This window comes from Myxine glutinosa, chromosome 14 (genome assembly GCF_964187855.1).
Source record: "Myxine glutinosa chromosome 14, kmMyxGlut1.1, whole genome shotgun sequence".
Classification (NCBI taxonomy): domain Eukaryota; kingdom Metazoa; phylum Chordata; class Myxini; order Myxiniformes; family Myxinidae; genus Myxine; species Myxine glutinosa.
Window position 1 is genome coordinate 27,593,366 of NC_136274.1, and position 22,983 is coordinate 27,616,348.

At 46.3% G+C, this 22,983-nt stretch overlaps 1 protein-coding gene across 3 annotated transcripts in view; it reads left to right on the forward strand.

Annotated features, from left to right (window-relative positions):
• The window catches only part of LOC137439528 (PR domain zinc finger protein 10), a 111,290-nt gene that overhangs the window by 18,004 nt on the left and 70,303 nt on the right, over nucleotides 1-22,983 (forward strand). For all 3 annotated transcript variants that reach the window (XM_068135358.2, XM_068135360.2, XM_078768110.1), the window contains exon 2: nucleotides 5,727-5,777. In XM_068135358.2, the coding sequence (XP_067991459.1) occupies nucleotides 5,730-5,777 (48 nt within the window). In that variant the 5' untranslated portion in view covers nucleotides 5,727-5,729. The remainder of the gene's footprint in view (nucleotides 1-5,726; nucleotides 5,778-22,983) is intronic.

A 22,983-nucleotide genomic window follows, 5' to 3' on the forward strand; every position in this document is an offset into this window, starting at 1 on the left:
TCAGGAGATTAGCACGTGCAGACAAACAAACAAACAAACAAACAAAAACTTTATTTTATATATATAGAAGATAATATAATATAAAAATATTTTATATATATATATATTATATATAATAGCATTTTTCGGGGCTGACAGGATAAACTCCATCCCGGTGTTTCACAGGCAGGGTGATTCATCAATGTGTGTGCCATCCCTCGGATGGATGTTAAACTGGACGTTCTGTCTGCCAACATTAGTTGGTGGATGTTAAAGATCCCACAGTGCCCTTCGTGCAGAGTAGGTGTGTTATAGCGGGCACCTTGAACAAACTACTAATTCCTGCCCTAACCTACAGAGGGCACTGCATGAGCAGCACAACTGTGCCCCACTGCCTCCCCAGTCAATATTATGCAACCCAGCAGCTTTGTGCTGCACACGAAAAAGAAGAAGAAGAATTTCTCGAGTGTAAACACAGACTAGCGTCTTTATGACCTGATTCACCTGATTTCCTTTTATAGCAGGCTCTCACTTAGCTCGACCATACTGTATACCATTTATCCTTATCTATCTATAATTCCATTAATCTCTGTGTGTATGTGTGTATGTGTGTTTGTATGTGTGTATGTGTGTATGTTTGTCTGTGACCGCTGTTTCTCGACAACTACCGGTCCGATATACTTGAAACTTGCCAGGTATATTGCTGGGGACCCGAGGATGTGCCTTTTCAAGGTTTGAAATTAATCGGACAAGTAGTTACCGAGCTATGGCGATTTCTTTACCAAACACCGCAAGCCGTTCGCTTTGGACCAAACCATTTCATGTAAATAGAGGGGGGGGTTCTGTGGTCGTTGCGAATGGACCAAACCATTCATGTAAATAGAGGGGGGGGTTCTGTGGTCGTTACTGCCACGTGGTTTCAAAGTTTTTTTTTGTTGTTGTTGTTTGCACGCATGTTTTTTTGCACCCACGTACGGGCACGCCCTAGGATGTTTACACACACACACCCCTACACAAATTTTTTTTTTTTTTTTTTTTTGGCAAGGAACGGGCACCCACGTACGGGCACGTCCTAGCTTATATATAGTACGGGCATGCCCTAGTACTAATAAATGACACCATCACCGGATTTGCACCATTTTCCTCTTCACAAATCAAAATCCAATAAACGAGCGCTTTTTATTCCACCCTTCCCTTCCACCTTCACCCTTGAAACAGCCTCCTCCCCCGGGATCACCTTTGTGTCCCGGAGGTGCCCCCTATCTCGCCTAGCACCATCAGGTAGTCAACGGTTGTCGTCGACCCCTCTCCATTTCACCTGTTAATCTCATTCTGCGGACATGCACTTTTGGATTTCCCAGCAGAAGAAGCCCTTTGTGCTGGACCCGCGCTGTACGACCAGAGCGAGACTCGTTCCTCAATGGATCAGTGCTTCCATCACTTGGAATGTACACTGGACAGGTCATTACTCGTAGGGTGCTATCTTCCGCCAGGGCAGCAACTTATAATTCGGCCGGCCTACCGGCGCACATCGGCCTACTGTTCTGAAACGTACCGCCGGATCTTTTAACATCCACGAGCAGTTGCAATCGGACTTGATAGCCACATTAGCGTCCCTTCCATATGATGATATGCTCGCTGCTCCAATGTGCTGCCTATCAAAAACCAGGATGGCGGTTTATGGCCGAGTGAGGAATCGAGCTCAAAGGCAGGTAACCCACCTCAAATGTATCCTGTCAAACCATGGAAAATACTTGCATGAACCCAATTATTGCAACGGTCATGGCTTTGTGCCGCATCGGCTCAAGACATTGCACATGACACTTTGGCCAAGATTGACCGAATCAATACTTTCCCTGCCATAGCACAGTTTTGGAACATGATTTGAAAAGTTGTTCCACCAATGACTGGTAACCATTGTTTTGTGGATAACCAAAGCTGACAGAAGTTTGACTGAAGATCTTGCCCACGTTAAACCTTGACATTAATTGCGATCACTTCTTGCCGGGCAGGCCCTTTATTTTATTTCGGGTCATGGCCTTGTGATCTTTCCGGCACTTCAAACACACATTTCAAGTAATATTAAAATTAGAACAGATGCATCTAGTCAGTGGGCTGAGTAGGGTTTACATGCACCCCCCCCCCCCCCCACAACTTAACTTCCCGGGTATGTCCATGTACCCCCCACCCTAGGGGTTAGGAAAAACCATGTTAACAGAAAAAAAAACTCATTCCCTCATAGTTTGACCTCTGGTGACCTCATTCGTGACCTCATTTGCATATAACACATATCATTGTAAAGAGTGTCCCAGGACAAACATTTTGAGGGGTCATATGCAACCATAGGATGACTAGGTAAAAAGTTATGTCCATTTGAATTTCGCCTACCCCGAATTTTCGGAAATCACTGACACAGGGGGGGGTAACATCAAAATATGCGTGGGAGGTACCTTGGGAATGAGTTTTTTTTCTGTTAACATGGTTTTTCCTAACCCCTAGGGTGGGGGGTACATGGACATACCCGGGAAGTTAAGTTGTGGGGGGGGGGGGGGTGCATGTAAACCCTACTCAGCCCACGGACTAATCGTAACACCTGTAAGTACTGAATGAATGAATGAAAAATCCGTGTTGTACATTTTATCCACAAAGACCTCCTCACCATACTCTTCATCAGGGAGAGTTGGAAAGGAATTCCACAGGCTATGGCAAAATGTTTTACCAGAATATATATTATATATAAAGAAGAAAGTTTGTGTGTTTGTTTGTTTCTTGGTTCGTTTATGAATTTGGACCCTGTAGGAACCAGTGTGACCAAACTTAGGATGGCCTCCTCTTTCATCCAGAGGAAGGTCAAGGGCTATGTTTGGATAAAAAAAATTGACCCCAGATAAAACCAGATAATTGGCCTTCAGGCGTTGATCCGGGTCTTGTACTTATACACTGTCTGTGTTTTTCCCCCCGGGAATGATCTCAGTAATATTTATTGTGAAGATCGTATGTTGAGGTTGTAGTGATTTGGTGTCGACAACACAAATTTAATGAGTAGTGCTTACACATGCACCTGCTATTGAAAAGATTGATTTGCACACGTTTATTCTAACACCTCCGTGTTCAGGCCTCACGTAAGTATGTTTCATATACACTGCCTGGGTTTTCCCCAGGAGCGATCAAGTAATATGTTTTGTGAAGATCGTATGTTGAGGTTGCTTTCATTGACATCCAACCACTTTCAAGCTCAACCACATCATCCTCTACCCTACTCAGCCTCTCTTTTAATGCCTCCCTTACTGTCACCTCTTTCAACCTCCACACCTTCATTCTCGGTTGGTACTTCACCCGCCGAGCTCTCCTCGCACCTTTCACCCTTATGTCGCAGACAACCAAGTGGTGCTGTGAAACAGCCTCCTCCCCCGGGATCACCTTTGTGTCCCGGAGGTGCCCCCTATCTCGCCTCCGCACCATCAGGTAGTCAACGGTTGTCGTCGACCCACCTGACGTGTATGTAACAAGCTTATTGTCCTCTTTCTGGAACTGAGTATTACAAATCAACAAATCAGCTCCATCAGCAAACTCCAAAATCCTTTCACCTTCTCCATTTCTCACACTATATCCGTAATCCCCATGAACTCCCTCAAAACCGTCCATACTCCTTCCCACATGTCCATTTAGGTCTCCTCCTACCACAATAACTTTTTTTTTCTTTTTCTTTTGTACACCGCTCCTTTCCTATGCCACCTCCAGGCATTGCAAATCGTCATTGCCGGGCACCGAAGGGGGCTCGGCAGTGACGCACGCTGAAAGAGAGTACTCAGTTTTCACTCTGGTTTCTTGTTTGTTTTCTTGTTTGTTTTCTTTCTTGTTTTCTTGGTTGTCCGGGCGATATCTCAGCCATCCTTTGAGCTAGGAAGCTGAAATTTCGGCACAGTAGTGAGCAAGTCCTTTGTCAAATACGGTATTTTTTGTTTTTTGAATAATCAATTAATTGAGGAGTTATTTAATTATTAGCGTTTAATTAAGTACTTATTTAATTAATTAAATTTCATTTCTCTTCTGACCATTATTAACTCAGGCACCTTTTGAGTTAGGAAGCTGATATTTGGACATGCCAATGACCAGGTGATTTGGCTGCAAAGGATATTTTTGATTTATTAATTAATCAATTAATCGATTAATTATTTAATTATTCGATTAATGACAAAAAATTTTTTTTTTTTAAAGTTACAGATTCTGATGAAATAGTGGTAGTTTATGTGTTCTCTGACCAAATTGATTAATAATTTAATTTTTTTATGATTATTATTTATTTATTTTCATTATTAATCATTTATTTATTTTCTTTCTCATTTGGCCAATATCTCAGGCACCTTTTGAGCTGGGAAGCTAATATTTGGACATGAGTGACCAAGTGATGTGGCTATCAAGGATATTTTTGATTTATTGATTAATCATTTCATCTATTAATTATTTATTGATTAATCGATTAATTATTTATTGAGTAATCAATTAATTATTTAATTTTTTATAAATGACTTATTTAATTAAATTTCTAAAAGATACATCTTCGGATGAAGCACTAGTGGTTTAGTTATGCGATTAGCCAATTGATTATGAAAATATTTTGTGATAATCTTTTATTGATTTTAATTATACAATTAATCAATCAATTAGTGTACACCTCTCCCTCCCAATGCAGCCTCAATGAGCTGCACTGCGGTATTGCCGGGCGCCAGAGGCGCCCCGGCAATGCCGCGCTGCAGCATATTTAATTATTTGGCATGGGGCGGTGTACTTTGAATGTATTTGTACTTGTTTTTTTCTTTTTTTGTATACAAGATCGAGGCTCGTGAAAGAGCGAACATTAATCACACAGAAAGACAAACCGACACATAAAACATATAACATCGGGAGCGGTAGACAAGATGGGGAGAGAGGGGGAAGGACACAAACACAACATTTGAGAGCAGGGACCGAGAGACATGGAGAGGGCGAGGGCTTTGGGGGGGGGGGGGCATGGGAAGGGGGCGGTGGGAGAGGTATAAAACATATGGATACTGCCAGGACTTCCAGGAAAGAAGTTGGAATTTCAAACAAGGTGGATCTGGGGTGAATTAGCGGGGGTAGAAAAGATCAAGGTTTTGGATGGGGGAAGATAAGAGATGGTGGTGAACAGCTGTTTTAAAGACCTGGAGGGAGGAGTGGGAAGTGTTAACTTCCTTATCTTTGACGTTTTCCATCAGCTTCTCTATCGCACACCAGAACTTGCACACCAGAACCGCTCTAGCAGGGAAAATGGCCTTAAAATGCATGTTGTTGTTGTTGTTGTTGTTGTTGTATGTTGAGGTTGTTGTGATTTGTTGTCAACAACACAAATTTAATGGTTATAGTATTGCATTGAATTTTCCTGGGCAATGCCAGGTACTTTAGCTGGTATTCTATAAATTTAATTGACTTAGTGTGACAAACACTTGACTTTAGGTTGTTGTGTTGCTCACAATTTCCTACATGTAAGATCAGGCAGCTGTCGATCACCTTTCATGGAAGGCAATGCCACATGATGTAGCTCCAGGTCATGGCATGACCTGTAGTACAATGGTTCATGTTGCTAAGATCGAATCGGCATTACTTTGGTCTTATTGTAAAACCTTTGCTACATACAGCCTGTGCTTTACCATTGGACAATGAATGTCTGCACGTTGACGCTCGAGGTTCTGATTGCTGGCTATTTGGTTTTGGCTTTTTTATTTTAGGCGATGAATTCGGACGAAAGAGACAACTGGGACGATAAAGGAACCACAGTGGTAAGACGAACAATACACACAAACATGTACACACAAAACCTCACGAGTTATATCTGTTGAGCCTTTACAATGTGTTCATTCTTCCCCTCACGAGAGATGTACCTGCTCATTATCGTATGAGCGACGTGTGTGCCATCCTTACCTTGAAGAGCTTCCACATGCATCTTATCTGGTTCTTATTAGAGTCACCTGGTTTGAATAACCACAGCACAGCTTTTTGGGGGTGTCCACGTGATGTACACTTGCAAGGGCGTCTTGGGTTGTCAGAGTACTGAATTGTCCGAATTAAGGGTGGGTGAGAGCATGAATGAGGAAGGAAGTTGGAAGGACTTAACGGTGAAGCGAGAGATGGTAAAACGTTTTTTCGGTCAATTTAGATGTGGGGGGCGAGTAGGTAGATGGGGGTCATTTGCTCACATATTATGTACATTCCTCTTTTTCCTTCATCTTGATCATCCAGCGGCACGAACCAGTACCAGAGTCAATGTAATTGCTACAGAACAACAAGTATAGGTTGTCTCCCATTCTCCTTGTCCTTTGTCTTAGTCCAGGTACAAGGAAGGACGTGATCCACAATCCTCGTGATATATTTACTTCGAGTGAGGGACCAGTTCAAAGCGATGCCAAGGATTGATGTCGAGCAATTCACATTTACAGGGGTTCAAAACCAGGAATAGATAAATGGCCCACTCTGTATATGTATGTATATATATACAGTGAAACCTTGACTTACGAGTTTAATTCGTTCTGTGACCGAGCTCGTAACTCAATTTGCTCGTTTCTCAAATTAAATTTCCCCATTAAAATGAATTGAAATGCTATTAATCCGTTCCAGCCCCCCAAAAACCACACCAATTTTTTTTGTTACGTGTTTTTAAATAAGAAAAATGTACTTTATAAATAACAAATAATGTATAAACAAGCACGACCTCGTATATACTGTACATAATAAAAGAGAATGTAAAGAAATAAACTGGTTTTATTAAGTGTATTTACTCACACTCCTCACTGTATTTACTCACTGTATTTACTGACACTGTCAACCACACAAACAACAACTTCTCCATCTCTTCATGGACAGAGGTCCGGAGCTTTGAAATAATCTTAACGCCCTTGGCTGGCGTTATAGCCTTTATCGACTCCTTCTGCTTCAAAATCGTACATATCATAGAAGTACTACGATCGTACTGCCTCGCCAAGTCGACAACACGCACACCTCGCTCATGTTTTTCGACGATTACGTGTTTTATATCCAAGCACATCATCCTTTTCTTCTTCTCAGCACTGCCCTTGGCGCTCAATTTCTTAGGACCCATGGTTAAAACTAAGAAATTTTCCAAAATAACCAAAATGCGAAAACAAAGCAACAGCGATACGGCAGAGATGCTTGCACGGCAAGATAACCACGTGACCTGAACGCTCGCTGGGCCACCTAGTGGCGGGTGGCGTAAGCTCGCTCGCTCGTAACAGATCTCGGCTCGCATCACAAAGCAAAAAATCGATCGAGCGACGGCTCGGATCTCGGAAAACCCGTGAGTTGGTGCACTCGTAAGTCAAGGTTTCACTGTATATATATATATATATATATGTATGGGTGTGTATGTGTGTGTATGAATGATCTGGTGTGTTTTGTTGGTGAGTGGTGAAGGGTATAAAGGTGGGTGTTTGTTTGGTGCTGTGGATTCTGGATGCGGAGGTGTTGTTGTTGTTGTTGTAGTCTGCATTCGCACTGGCTGGGGGTGGGGGTATGTACGCATCCAGGTGTAGTTGCTGCATGTGGATGTGTATGTGCCCCTGCTGGCCCACCTTAGCTGACTGTATTGAGGTTGAAGGGCCGAAACGGGATGATGCTGAGGACCTCGACTGAGGACCCGGTCAGTGCAGCACACTTGTGACCAGGTGTGTTTTGAACATATATATATATATATATATATATAATATATATATATATATATATATATATATATATATATATATATATATATATATATATATATATATATATATATATATAGATATATATATATATATATATACAGTATATATATATATATATATATATATATATATATATATATATATATATATATATATATATATATATATATATGTATGTATATATATTGTTACGGATCGCGGATTAGATGTTATTTACCGAGCGGTGGTATTGCCGCGACCTAACAATTCCCCCGATTCTTCCCCAACTCACCCGATTCCACCCGACGTTGACCAAGTCGCGCTATGCTAAATCAATGATTTGGAAAGGACACAACGACTGGGATAAATGAAACGACACAAGGGGTACAGTTCTCAAGACCTCCGGAGGAGGATATAATTGGTGGGGGAAAAAAGGGGTAGATTACAAGGTAATGAGGTAAAGCACAGAAGAGATAGGCACTTAAACACAATCTTATCTATCCCAGACAGACCACAGACAAACGGAACAAGACTGACTTACACAGGGATTGATGGCAGGGAAGGACAGGCAGTCGATAGCGCAAGGTGCACCTTGGCTCAGGGAGAGAATCAAGCCCGGTCCAGTCCAGAGATGCGGGGAGGTATTGCAGCGCTCGGAGGTGGCGTCCTTATCTCTCCAAGCTGAGGGCGCATCTGACGTCACCTCCCTCTTCCTGCGCATGCTCAGCGGGGAGTGACACGCCCTCGGCTCGTTGGCTCCGCCCCAGATGGGATCGGTCCGCCGCTTCTATTGGGTGCGGGGGGTTACCGGGCTCCGCCCTTGACGAGGAGCTGACAGCGAGCCCCTACGTGGTAACCCCGTCGAGCACATGCTCGATGGCGGCTCATTGGAAAGGCTTGGTGCACTCCCAACACCCCCTACCAACCAAGCCGGAGTGAGGACGCACACTCCCCCGCGCCGCCGCCGCTGTTGTTGCTGTTACTGTTGAACCGTGAGGAAGAGCTGCGGGGAGGTATTGGGAGGTCCTAAACTTCCTAACGGTGCCATACAATCACATTCTGGTGCAACGAAGAGTCAGAATTAATGGAAACGAGTCCTTAACTGACATAGACTAAGAATAACTAGCAAGATGTCCTATAGTTGTCTACGTGAGATGCGGTGGACCTGGATGCGACATTTAATGGGGGAAATAGGGGGAGGTCGGGTCTACAGAGTGTTGTTTACAGAAAATGGGACTAGGGAATGGGGGATTGGGGATAGTTGGGAAGTATTGGGGAAATAGGGGAATATTTACAAGCGGATATGGATGGAGGCCAATCTCATATCCGCAACATTGCACCCTTCTCTACCTCGGGGCGTCCCGACCCGATAAATTTTTACTTACTTTAGTGTGGCACTCAGATGTAGTTCCCTCTACTATTAACTCAACCCTGAGTGCGACAGTTTTACAGATGTTCACAAATGAGTAAATATGTCCCCCTGCGACGTTGCACCCTTCTCCTCACAGAAACACACCCACAGGATAACCGAATCGCGGAAAGAATCCTCAAACTAAACATACAGCCGGTAGGGAGCATCATTTATACAAGACTACACTGATATTTACACTACGATCCAGGACCTGTTCTTTGAGGAACACATGCAGATGTTATGCATGGAGAGAGCACACATGCCAGCATCGATACACCAACCCACGAGTGCCCTGTGGCCCTACGGCCTTTAATAATGTGCAGAGCACCCCATCCAAGCACCAAAAGCACCACCCCATACACACAGTCAGCACCATCCGGTGCACCAATAAAGTGTTCATAAAAATGCACAATCAAGTGTCCATGGTCACCGGTGGTGTCGCAGCCGGCCGATGTTCTGCCGCTGGTCTTGCCTTCCTGGAGTGCACTTGGCCTTCTGGCTTCTTTAAAAATAAAGAAAGGCGCCAACCGCGTCCATTTCTGAATTGTGGCCGTCAGGGGGGCCAACTAAAAGTGGTTCACCTGTTGGCATAGGTGCCACGTTGACCCAGAGGTCCATCAACGGGTGGTGCTTGCCCGCAAAAGAACTGCGGTCCATGGTGGGGGGGCCACAAAAATTGCGGTCCATATGGTGTATCGATCCAGGCAGCAAGCAGCGAAAGTACAGGCCCACAACTGCGGAGCCAGCACCTCTCTCTCCTCTCTCTCTCCACCCCAAAGCCAGATCCTCGGAGGTGGGAGACAAAAGAAAACAAGTGAGTAAGGTGGTAAGGGCGCAAAAGTGCACGCAATGTAAGGTAATGCACACTGGGGGCACATGGGAACCAGGTGAGACAGGTACGTTCCTACCGTACCCCCCCCCCCCCCACCAGGTAACCTACATTGCCCCTCCCTTACCCCTTACTGTATCCACAAAACACAACACTACCCATAAACATCTACTTTACACATCAACAAACGTCCCTACTGTCTTCCCCGTTCCTCCCATAAACCAAATTCGTCTTCTCTCCCTCCTAACCAATCAAATTTGCCATTTCCAACTCTCATCAAAATTTGCCATCTCCAACTCAACATCAAAATTTGCCATCACCAATTCATCATCAGTCCCTCCTAGGGAGGGAGAGATGGAATCACCCCAATGTCTCATCCACGTCGTGATGCGTCTCACAAATCCACACAGCAATTCACATTTCCTGCAACACAAAACAAAGAAAACGCAGGTGTGGAGTCATCATCCTCACCTCAGGTAAGTGGCTGCGTATGGTGCGACAGGTTCATCAATCCTAACTATTTCCTAAATGACTTTAACAACTTTACATTACCCGGGGTCTTTCCCTGCCAATCCATTGGCCAACTTACACTATGGGTTCTAAAAACCAATTCCCATTGACCAAACTGTGGTGCTTCTCAATTTGGGGTCTCACTCCCCCGATTCATCTCCCGGTGCCCTCGCACAATTTCTGGGCTGTGACGTGTAGCTCTCCCAGCAGGTCTACCCACCTGCACACCTCCACCACTGTAGTTGCCACCCGAGCTTACCTGCTCCTCACCCTAACCTATCTAACTGGGGAAGGCCCTCTCGCACTCTCACCCCCTCAGTGCCCTCTCTGGCACGGGCTGCCCGATCCACACCCGGGATCCTCAGGCACCCACTGACACTAACGGCTCCCAGAGCCCACCTGCGGCCTCACCTGGCCGACATCCTCACAGTGGTGGAGTGCCCAAACCAACTACACACACTAACAGGCTACACGCCCAGCCATTTCCACAACACTAATGCACCCATCCACAATACCATTCTGCAACCGCACCACAAATGCCAATATCCAACCACAATTTACCTATACCCTCTACCTAACACTTACACTACCCGCCCCGGGTACTCGTGAAAGGGGTCCACTCTTCCCCCATCCACACCTTCGCACCATGCACACCACTCCGTACCACTTACTCCAACTCTCTCCACACCACTCATTCCAATACTCCATGTATTCCACACACCTGTACTTGCACACCTGTGCTCTCATACTTGGTGCCGCCTGCACCCTTCTCTCCCCAAAGCGCATTTGCGCTGATCCACAACACTCACTACTCATACACTGCTCCACACACCTGTCCAGTTCTCACACAGCATCATCTCATCTAACTACTCCCCTCTGAAACTTGCGCTTTCCAGTCGTCCCTTTAAACTATTGCGCTCCCTCGTCATTATCAACCACACTAAACTACCTGCGTCCCCACTACAGGTATCCTTGTCACTAACTAACCTTAACGTTACCTAATGTCATCTTCGCTAGATCCCTACACACAATATCCTAACCCACCCGGGCTAGTTTTCACTGCCATACACCCCATAATCTATAGCGCATTTGCCCCACTTTTTGTGAGGGATGACAGAGTTGCCATCCCACCACATCGGGCATCTCCCACTACCAATTTTGCACATCAAATTTCAACAAATCAAAAATTTGCCAATCACTACCCATCATCTGCCAATCATTACTGCCAATCCTTTGCCAATCATCAAATTTTGTTTTTTTCTAATTTCGGGGCCAAAACACTATCCTCGTCATTACAGTCTACTTACTAATGCCTCTCGGTGCGCCAATTCACTTCTAAAGCTCGGCTTCGTACAGCCAAGCCATGAATGCGGGTTGTTTGGTGCCAGCGGCTGGATGCGTCCCGCATTCGGTGCAGGGAAGGAGGTTTACCCGGGCCGAGGTCCCACGCACCATCTTGGCATGGAGCCATCCAATGTCCCGATCTCGACCTGCCGGCACGTCTCAACAAAAAGTGGTCGCCATGACGACCCTTCCTATCGGGCTGCCCGCTCCGCCTAGTGGAGCACGGACGCGGCCGTTCAAAGCGAGGCCCAGCGTGGATCGTGTACGGCGGTCCTTTCGAACCCGCCGTGGCTCGGATCCCCGCTGGTTCTCGCGGCACGCGAAGCTCGGCACGCACCGAGGGCCCGATTCGGCTATAAGTCGCCCTAACCGCTAACCCGGTTACCGTCGATGCTTCACCTGCATGCTTACACCCATACGCTACCCCTTTCTTGCTCATACCTCCAGCTGTTCCCATGCTCCTCGTACCTTTCCTTACACACCTCGGTACACTCATTCCACTCACAGCCTTGGTCACACACCTGACCACCGAACACTTTGGCACACATTCGTTGTTCACACACCTCACCAACACACCTCTTCGCGCCCCTTCCTCGGTCACCTCCTCTGTGACCATCACAGGTGTGCTTTCACTCGCACACCCAACCACGTGCCTCACTACCAATTCCAGCGTGCATTCCCACACACACTCTACCATTCCAGGTGTGCTTCCTTTCTCACCTGTCACAACCAACTCACGCTCCGTGTCACTCTTACTACTCACCTCCACTCTTGACAGCACACTCACCCTTACTCTCGACAGCGCACTCTTTCCTCATGCACCTGTCCGTCACACATCTTTCTCGCACACCCTCTCCCATTACATCCTCTGTAACACTCCTCACTACGCGCTTCCATGTGCTCCCTCGCACACGTGCTACGACCGACTCACTCTCGACAGCACCCTCACTCCTTGGCACGCACTTTTTCCTCACACACCCCAGAGTCGGACTTTCTCGCACACCTCCTTTTTCGCACCCCAGACCTGTCGCACACTTCACCAACGGCCTCTCACGAACACCCGGGTCCATCTCGACCCCCAAGCTCATTAAATCCCCTGGCGCATCATACGCACGACCATATTGGTCACCACTTACACCGGGTCCTCTTTCTCTTCGCTTCTCCTCCATCACCTGCGAATCCCTCATCCGGTTAATGAGCACATCATCACGATCCGAACACAGACTTTGGACCAATTCTTTTACTTCCTCCTTTATCTCTTTCTTATCCCCTCTCCGTCGCTTCTTAATTTCGCTTACCCCTTCTTCCACTTCTTCTAATTTCTGCTTCACCTCTTTTATTTCCCGGTGCGTCTCCTCAAGCTCGTCCTCTAAGGCCACCTTGACCGTTTCTATGTGCGTCCTCACCTGCCGGTCCTTCGTCTCCATTACCTCTGTCACCTCGTCCAACCTCGTTGTCAGTCCCTCACGTACCATCTGACATTGCCTCTGTGTCGCTATCAAGTCATCTTTTATGTCGTTTTGTGTCGCTTTTAACCCTCCTAGTACCGCAGTGTTCCTTTGAACCTGCTCCGTTAGTTCTTTTTGTCCCTCCGTCAGCTGTTCCACTTCCAGCGTCAACTCCTCTATACCACCTTGCAATTTTACAGTCCCCTTTCTCACCTCCTTCTCCATGCGCTCCTTACAGTGCCTCACCTCCTCGCGCACTCCTCCGACCTCCTCACTCACACCTCTTCTGATCTCTTCTCCCATCACCTGCATCTCCTGCCCAGATGCCACCCTCATCTGCTCCATTTCCTCCCTGTGAGCATCCAATTTAGTTTCTACCCCCATTCTGACCCCCTCTATCTGCTGCCCCATTTGTTTAACTTCCATTTCCGCTTGGTCCCTCATGTCCCTCAATTTGCCTTCCATACTGTTTTCTAACCCCTCTAACCCATTTTTCACTCCCTCTATCTGATTCTCCTGGGCAGCCATTCTATTTTCCACCCCCATTAACCCCTCCTGTATTTCCCCTAATCTATTGTCTAATCCCTCTATTCTACTCCCTAACCCTCCGATCTGGGCCCCCATCCTTTGTTCTAACCGTTGGCTATTGGCCCCCATGTCCTCCCTCAATTTCTCGCTATTGGACCCCATGTTGCCCCCCATTACCCCCATTTTGCCCCCCAATTCGTCCCTCATTGCCCCCATACTGTTTTTCAAACCTCCAATTTGGTCTCCCATTTGTCCCATAAGGGCCCTCATTTGCAGGAAAAAAAGGTTCGAATCCACCAACGGCGCTGCTACGGTCGCGGGCGCGGTCGCCGTAGCCATGTGCGAGGCGCCATTTTGCGCGCTCGTAACCTCGTGCGCGAGGACGCCATTTTGCGAACCTGCCGCCCTCACTGCTTCGCTCTCCTCATGTCCCTCAATTTGGTCCTGGATCGACCCTGCCTCACTCTCCTCTACCGGAACCCAGCCGTCTTGATCCGCCATAGCGCGACTTTCAAAATTCGGGTTTTTATTTTAAAACAAAACAAATTTTGGTTACTTGTAATTTTGAGCGCGTTAAGCGCGCTTCGGGTCCGATCTCACTCCTCGACACCAGTTGTTACGGATCGCGGATTAGATGTTATTTACCGAGCGGTGGTATTGCCGCGACCTAACAATTCCCCCGATTCTTCCCCAACTCACCCGATTCCACCCGACGTTGACCAAGTCGCGCTATGCTAAATCAATGATTTGGAAAGGACACAACGACTGGGATAAATGAAACGACACAAGGGGTACAGTTCTCAAGACCTCCGGAGGAGGATATAATTGGTGGGGGAAAAAAGGGGTAGATTACAAGGTAATGAGGTAAAGCACAGAAGAGATAGGCACTTAAACACAATCTTATCTATCCCAGACAGACCACAGACAAACGGAACAAGACTGACTTACACAGGGATTGATGGCAGGGAAGGACAGGCAGTCGATAGCGCAAGGTGCACCTTGGCTCAGGGACAGAATCAAGCCCGGTCCAGTCCAGAGATGCGGGGAGGTATTGCAGCGCTCGGAGGTGGCGTCCTTCTCTCTCCAAGCTGAGGGCGCATCTGACGTCACCTCCCTCTTCCTGCGCATGCTCAGCGGGGAGTGACACGCCCTCGGCTCATTGGCTCCGCCCCAGATGGGATCGGTCCGCCGCTTCTATTGGGTGCGGGGGGTTACCGGGCTCCGCCCTTGACGAGGAGCTGACAGCGAGCCCCTACGTGGTAACCCCGTCGAGCACATGCTCGATGGCGGCTCATTGGAAAGGCTTGGTGCACTCCCAACACCCCCTACCAACCAAGCCGGAGTGAGGACGCACACTCCCCGCGCCGCCGCCGCTGTTGTTGTTGTTACTGTTGAACCGTGAGGAAGAGCTGCGGGGAGGTATTGGGAGGTCCTAAACTTCCTAACGGTGCCATACAATCACATTCTGGTGCAACGAAGAGTCAGAATTAATGGAAACGAGTCCTTAACTGACATAGACTAAGAATAACTAGCAAGATGTCCTATAGTTGTCTACGTGAGATGCGGTGGACCTGGATGCGACATTTAATGGGGGAAATAGGGGGAGGTCGGGTCTACAGAGTGTTGTTTACAGAAAATGGGACTAGGGAATGGGGGATTGGGGATAGTTGGGAAGTATTGGGGAAATAGGGGAATATTTACAAGCGGATATGGATGGAGGCCAATCTCATATCCGCAACAATATATATATATATATATATATATATATATATATATATATATATATATATATATATATATATATATATATATATATATACACACAGTGCCCTGCATTCGTATTGAAACAGTGAAGTCAAATTTATTGCTATACAATCAAATTTGGATTTGAGATCAAAAGATGAATATGAGGCAATAGTACAGATCAGCTCTTTATTTCTTGGTATTTCTATGAATATATGTTTTATCATTGTAGAACAAAAGCATATTTTAGGTAAGCATAAGTATTAGAACAAATGACTGACATGTGTTTCTTGTTGCTCAAGTGTTTCTTGTAGCATTGTTTGTTCATAAATAAAAGAGCTGTCAATGTCTAGTCTTGGTTTTAGCCTTTGATTTTACCTTGGGAATCTGCCTTTGGAGTCAGTAGGTGTAAACCAACATGAAGACCAGAGAGCTGTCTCTGATAGAAAAGGAAGCAATTTGGAAGATGAAAGAACAGAAGAATCAAATTAGAACCATAGCACAAAAATTGGGTACAGCAAATACAACAATTTGGAATATCTTGAAAAATAAAAAGAAACCGTTGAGTGTACTTAGCAATAGACAATGGCCATTTCGGCCAAGGAAAACAACTGCAGTTGATAGAAAAATAATCAGGGCTATGAAGAAGAACCTTTAAACTGTCAGTGACATCATGAACAACCTCCAGAGTGCATGGGTGCAAGTATCACAATGTACCGTTCGCAGAAGACTTCGACAGCAGGATTACAAAGGATACACCGCAAAATACAAACCTCTCATCAGCATCAAAAATAGAAACGCCAGATTAGAATTTGCCAATAGGTACAAAGGGAGCCAGTAGAGTTCTGGCACCAAATTTTATGGACAGATGAGACCAAGATAACCCTTTACTAAAGTGATGGAAAGGTGAAAGTGTGGATAAAGGAAGGAACTGCAAAGCCCACTACCTCATATGTGAAGCATGGTGGAGGTAGTGTCATGGCTTGGGCTTGCATGGTGTGCCTCTGGAACTGGCTCACTCATTTTTAGCTCACCTGGAATGAAGTTAAGGGGAGCTTATGCGATGGCGCGTCGTCCATCCGTCAGTCCATCTGTCCGTCCGTAAACACTTGAAACTTCTTCTCCGAAACTGCTGATGGGATTGCGACCAAATTTGTCAGAAATTATATTTGGTGTGTTGTTACGAAAGTTTTTTTTTTTTTTTTTTAATACAAGATCGAGGCTCGTGAAAGAGCGAACATTAATCACACAAAAAGTCAGACCGACACATAAAACACAAAATAAGGGGAGCGGTAGACAAGATGGGGAGAGAAGGGGGAAAGACACAAACACAACATTTGAAAGCAGGGACATCGAGAGAACTGTGGGAGGGGGAGAGGGCTTGGGGGGAGGTGGGAGAGGTATAAAACATATGGACACTGCAAGGACTTCCAGGAAAGAAGTTGGAATTTCAAAAAAGTGTATTTGGGGTGAATTAGCGGGGGTAGAAAAGATCAAGGTTTTGAATGGGGGAAGATAAGAGATGGTGGTGAACAGCTGTTTTAAAGACCTGGAGGGAGGAGTGGGATTGAAGGGAGTGGGGGAGTTTATTCCAGAGGCGGGAGAAAAGGGGAAGGAAAGAGTGAAGGTGAGCAGAGAGCCTAGATTTTGGCAGTTTAACCATAAGAGGGTTGCTGGCAGATCTTGTGCGACCTGCAGGAATATTTGGGGGAGAGAGCTGGGGGAGCAAGGCCGGAGAGGAGTCGGGAGAAGACAGAAAGACCACCAACCTGCCTGCGGTGAGTGAGTGTAAGGCCCTCGGAGGTAGCTTCATCGCAGGAGATTCCAATGATTCTGAAAGCTTTGGTTTCAACAGCGTGAAACCGAGCTAGGTGTGAGGCAGGAGCACCGGCCCAGAGGGGGGAACAGTATTCAATTGAGCTGCGGATGGAAGCCTTGTATGTGGTGAGGAGCTCAGGTGTGCCAAGGAAGGACTTTGCACGACGGAGGATGCCCAGTCGGCGACTGGCTTTGGCACACAGCTTGGAAATGTGGTTTTCCCAAGAAAGATCATGGCAGATAGTGAGACCCAAAAGCTTGAGCGACAGAACTTCCTGGAGAGGATTGTTGGGAAAGTAGATGGGAGGGTTTTCCAGTTGGTCTTTTTGGAGAGACATAGTAAGATTGTGAGATTTGCCAGGATTGAAAGACATGTTCCACTTGTTTGACCAGTCTGTGATTTTGTCCAGGTCTGCAGAGAGTGAGGAGGCTGCAGACCTCTAATCTGAGGGATGAGGAATGGAGCGGCAGATAGTGGAGTCATCAGCAAAGAGATAGAGAGGATTTTCCAGAGAGTCGGAGAGATCATTAATGCAGACCAGAAATAGCACAGGGCCCAGAACACTACCCTGTGGAAGTCCAGCCAGAACAGGAAGGGGAGATGAGAGAAATCCATTCAGGGCCACACGTTGACTACGACCAGAGAGGAAGTCCGCAAGCCATGCGTGGAGATTTCCATGGATACCATAGGAGGAGAGTTTGGTGAGCAGAGCTGGGTGCCAGACCATATCGAAGGCACGTGATATGTCAAGGGAGACAGCTCTGATTTCCTGTTTGGCATTGAGGACCTCCATCCATTGTTGAGACAGCAGAAGCAACATGTCCAGAGTAGAATGACCTGGTCTGAATCCAAATTGATGATCGGAGATCAAGCCATTGGAGAAGAGGAAGGATTTGATAGATAGACAGATAGATAGATAGATAGATAGATAGATATATCTGTGGAAATTCCCAGGCTGAGTTAACATCAGGGGCAGTAGATATGGGAGACCAATCCTGAAGAGAGATGGCTGCTTGCAGTCCCTACCACTCTGCTTGATTGAAATGCCACACTCACTGGCATTGAAGCAGCTCTCTGAGAATACCTAGAGATATTTTGACTCTCACAAGAACATGATCAGATGAACCAATTTGAGCATAGGAAGAGTAGGAGACATTTGCGGGGAAGTTTGTCATCAACACGTCCAGAAGGGAGGATTTGCCATTGGGAGAAACCTGGATTGGATTACTGGAAGAACACATTTTCTGTAGTTCATCGGCAAGGTCGAAGGGCTGAGAGAGCAGAGAGAGCTTGACCGGAGAAAAGACAGTAGAAAACAGAGAGACCACCGATCTGCCTGCGACGTCAGAGCAACAGACCTTGTGCTTTGGAAGCCAGCTTTGCTAAGAGATTGGTTTAATTCCTAATGGCCAATTACTTAATGATGCAATTGGCCCATTTTCAAATCATATGTGTGACCCAATACCCAGTTGAATTTAAATTCTCAACAATGTCTCAATTGTCTCAACAATGGATGGCGGTCCTCAATGTCAGACAGGAAATCAGAGCCTCTCACTTGACATATCTCGTGACTTCAATACAGTCTGGCACACCGCTCTGCTCACCAAACTCTCCTCTTATGGTATCCATGGAAATCTCCTCTCATGGTTCGCGGTCTTCCTCTCCTGTGGTAGTCAACATGTGGTTCTCAATATAATTCTCTCATCTCCTCTTCCTGTCCAGGCTGGAGTTCCTCATGGCAGTGTTCTGGGCCCTGTGCTTTTTCTAATCTTCATCGATGATCTTTCCGACTCTGGAAAATCCTCTTTATCTTTTTGCTGATGACTACACTCTCTGCTGTTCCATCTCTCATCCCTCAGATCAGCAGGCAGCAGCCTCTTCACTCTCTGCAGACCTGGATAAAATCAAAAACTGATCAAACAAGTTGAACATGTCTTTCAATCCTGACAAATCTCCCATTCTCACTTTGTCTCTCCAAAAAGACTGTCTGGAAAACCCTCCCGTTTACTTTCTCAACACTCCTCTCGAAGAAGTTCTGTCACTCAAACTTTTGGATCTCACCATCTGCCATGATCTTTCCTGGGAAAACCGCATTTCCAAGTTGGCCTCCAAAGCCAGTCGCTGTCTGGGCATCCTCCGTCATGCGAAGTCCTTCCTTGGCACTTCTGAGCTCCTCACCACATAAAAAGCTTTCATCCGCAGCGTGATGGAATACTGCTCTCCCCTTTGGGGTGGTGCCCCTGCCTCACACCTAGCTTGGCTTCATTCTGTAGAAGCCAAGGCTATTTGCAGTAGCTTGATAGAGTACTGCTCTCCCCCCTGGGCTGGAGATACTTAGAGATACAGAATTTGTATTTCCCACGATGAAGCTGATTTTGACGGCCTTTCACTCTCACCGTAGGCAGTTTGGCGGTCTTTCTATCTTCGACCGACTCCTCTCCGGCCTTGCACACCCTGCTCTGTCTGTGCTCTGTCCCCCAAATATTCCTTCAGGACGCACAAGATCTGCCCGCAACCCTCTTCTGGTGAAACTGCCGAAATCTCGGCTCTCTGCTCACCTTCACTCTTTCATTCCTCTTTTCTCCCGCCTCTGGAACAATCTCCCACACTCTCTTCAACCACTCTCCTCCCTCCATGTCTTCAAAACAGCTGATTGCCACCATCTCATATCTTCCCACATCCAAAACCATGATCTTTTCTACCCCCGTTAATCCACACCAAACCCACCACCTTCAAATTCCCTGTTTTCTTTCCTGAAAGTCCCTGTAGTGTCCATGTTGTTTATCCCCTGTACCCCACCCCATTCCTCTCCCTTCCACAGATCTCCCGATGTCCTTGTTCCCTACTGTTGTTGTGCTTCCCTCTCTTGCCCCTCTTGTTTCCCGCTCTCTTTATTTCATGTGTTAGCTGAATTTTTCATGTGTGAAAAAGCTGAATGCCTCATCTCTGTGTTTGCCTCTAAATCTTGTGTCCCAAACCCATCCCTCTCTGTACCCACCGTACCCAGTCGTACCCAGCTGCTCCTGGACTCTGTGTCCTTTCCTCCTGACAAGGTGGAAAAGTTTCTGTCAATCCTCGACTCTGATTCTGCAACTGGACCTGACGGCATCAGCCCATGGGTCCTAAAATCCTGTTCTTCCGCTCTTTCACTCCCTCTCTCTGTTCTCTTCACCCTCTCTTTTGCTCAAGGTCATCTGCCATCTGCTTGGAAATCAGCCAACATCACCGCTTTGCACAAAAAGGTGCAAAAACAGATCCTAGCAACTACAGACCAATCAGCCTTCTCCCAATTATCAGCAAAGTCATGGAATCCATCATTGCTTCAGATATGAAATCTTTCCGCTTCTCCAATGGCTTGATCTCTGATCATCAATTTGGTTTCAGACCCGGTCACTCTACTCTGGACATGCTGCTTCTGCTTTCTCAACAATGGATGGAGGTCCTCAATGCCAAACAGGAAATTAGAGCTGTCTCCCTTGACATATCACGTGCCTTCGATACGGTCTGGCACCCCACTCTGCTCACCAAACGCTCCTCCTTTGGTATCCATGGAAATCTCCACGCATGGCTGGCGGACTTCCTCTCTAGTCGTAGTCAACGTGTGGCCCTGAATGGGTTTCTCTCATCTCCTCTTCCTGTTCAGGCTGGAGTTCCCCAAGGCAGTGTTCTGGGCCCTGTGCTTTTTCTCGTCTTCATCAATGATCTCTCTGACTCTCTTGAAAATCCTCTCTATCTCTTTGCTGATGACTCTACTCTCTGTCGCTCCATTCCTCATCCCTCAGATCGGCAGTCTGCAGCCTCCTCACTCTCTGCAGACCTGGACAAAATCACAGACTGGGCAAACAAGTGGAACATGTCTTTCAATCCTGACGAATCTCACACTCTTACGATGTCTCTCCGAAAAGACCGACTGGACAACCCTCCCGTCCACTTTCTGAATAAACCTCTCCAAGAAGTTCTGTCACTCAAGCTTTTGGGTCTCACTATCTGCCATGATCTTTCCTGGGAAAACCACATTTCAAATCTGGCCTCCAAAGCCAGTCGCCGACTGGGCATCCTCCGTCGTGCCAAGTCCTTCCTTGGCACACCTGAGCTCCTCACCACATACAAGGCTTTCATCCGCAGCTCAATGGAATACTGCTCTCCCCTCTGGGCTGGTGCTCCTGCCTCACACCTAGCTCGTCTTCACGCTGTTGAAACCAAAGCTTTCAGAATCATTGGAATCTCCCGCGATGAAGCTAACTCCAAGGGCCTTTCACTCACTCACCGCAGGCAGGTTGGTGGTCTTTCCTTCTTCCGACTCCTCTCTGGCCTTGTCCCCCCCCCCCCCCCCCCAGCTCTCTCTGGGCTCTGTCCCCCAAATATTCCTCCAGGTCGCACAAGATCTGCCTGCAACCCTCTTATGGTCAAACTGCCAAAATCAAGACTCTCTGCTCACCTTCACTCCTTCATTCCTCTTTTCTCCCGCCTCTGGAACAAACTCCCTCACTCTCTTCAATCCCACTCCACCCTCCAGGTCTTTAAAACAGCTGTTCACCACCATCTCTTATCTTCCCCCATCCAAAACCTTGATCTTTTCTACCCCCGCTAATTTCATCCCAAATCCACTTTTTTGAAATATCAACTTCTGTCCTTTGTCCTTGGACAGAAGTCCTTGGTGTCCTTGTGTTTTATACTTCTCCCACCCCTCCCCCCCCGCCCCTTTCCCACGCCTCCTCCCCCCAAGCCCTCTCCCTCCCACACATCTCCCTGCTCTCAAATGTTATGGTTGTGTGCTTCCCCTTCTCTCCCCATCTTGTCTTCCGCTCCCTCTTTTTATATATTTTGTTTGTCTGGTTGATTTGTTTGTGAAATAAATGTTAGCTCTTTCACGAGCCTCGATCCAGTATGCAAAAAAAAAAGAAGCTCTTATACGAGCTTCAACTTGGTATATCAAACAAAAAAAAAAACATCCTTTTTATAACTGTTGTAATGATTACATTCAACAACAGTTTACATTTGGTTCATGAATTGTGTTAGATCCTAATAGAGAAGGTTTAGGGTACAGTGACTAGATTGAATCCAGGCCTAGCTAGACAGACCAATCTATGAGGTTCGGCTGAAGGAGACAGGAGACCCTCCCCCTTCTCCCATTGTAGTTATATAGATAAACTAATAGATTGATTTATGTGGCATGATGGGCCAAATAGTCTTCTCCAGTGTCCAAGGTCCTTGGACAGTCGTGGCCAAAAATATTGGCACCATTGCACATTTTTCAAATAACTCACAATTTTCTCGAAAAATAAGTTGAAATTGACAAAAGTATTTGGCTCCACAATTCTTTATTTCACTGTTAATATAACAGAACCTTTGCTTTGATTTAGAACTTAATACAGTCACGTGAAAAAGTAAGTACACCCCATGTAAAGTTTTGACTTTTTCAACATATTTCAACATACAGCTATTTGATCTTAATTTCATCAATATTGACAGATAAAGCTGATATAATATAACAATTATCATGAAACATTTACATTTTGTAGTCCATTGTATAATTTAATTAAACATAAATGCAAATTTCGCATGTGGAAAAAGTAAGTACACCCTTGGCTCTAATAGGTGGTATTGCCCCCTTTGGCAGAAACAACCTCGAGTAGGCATTTCTTATAACTGTCTAC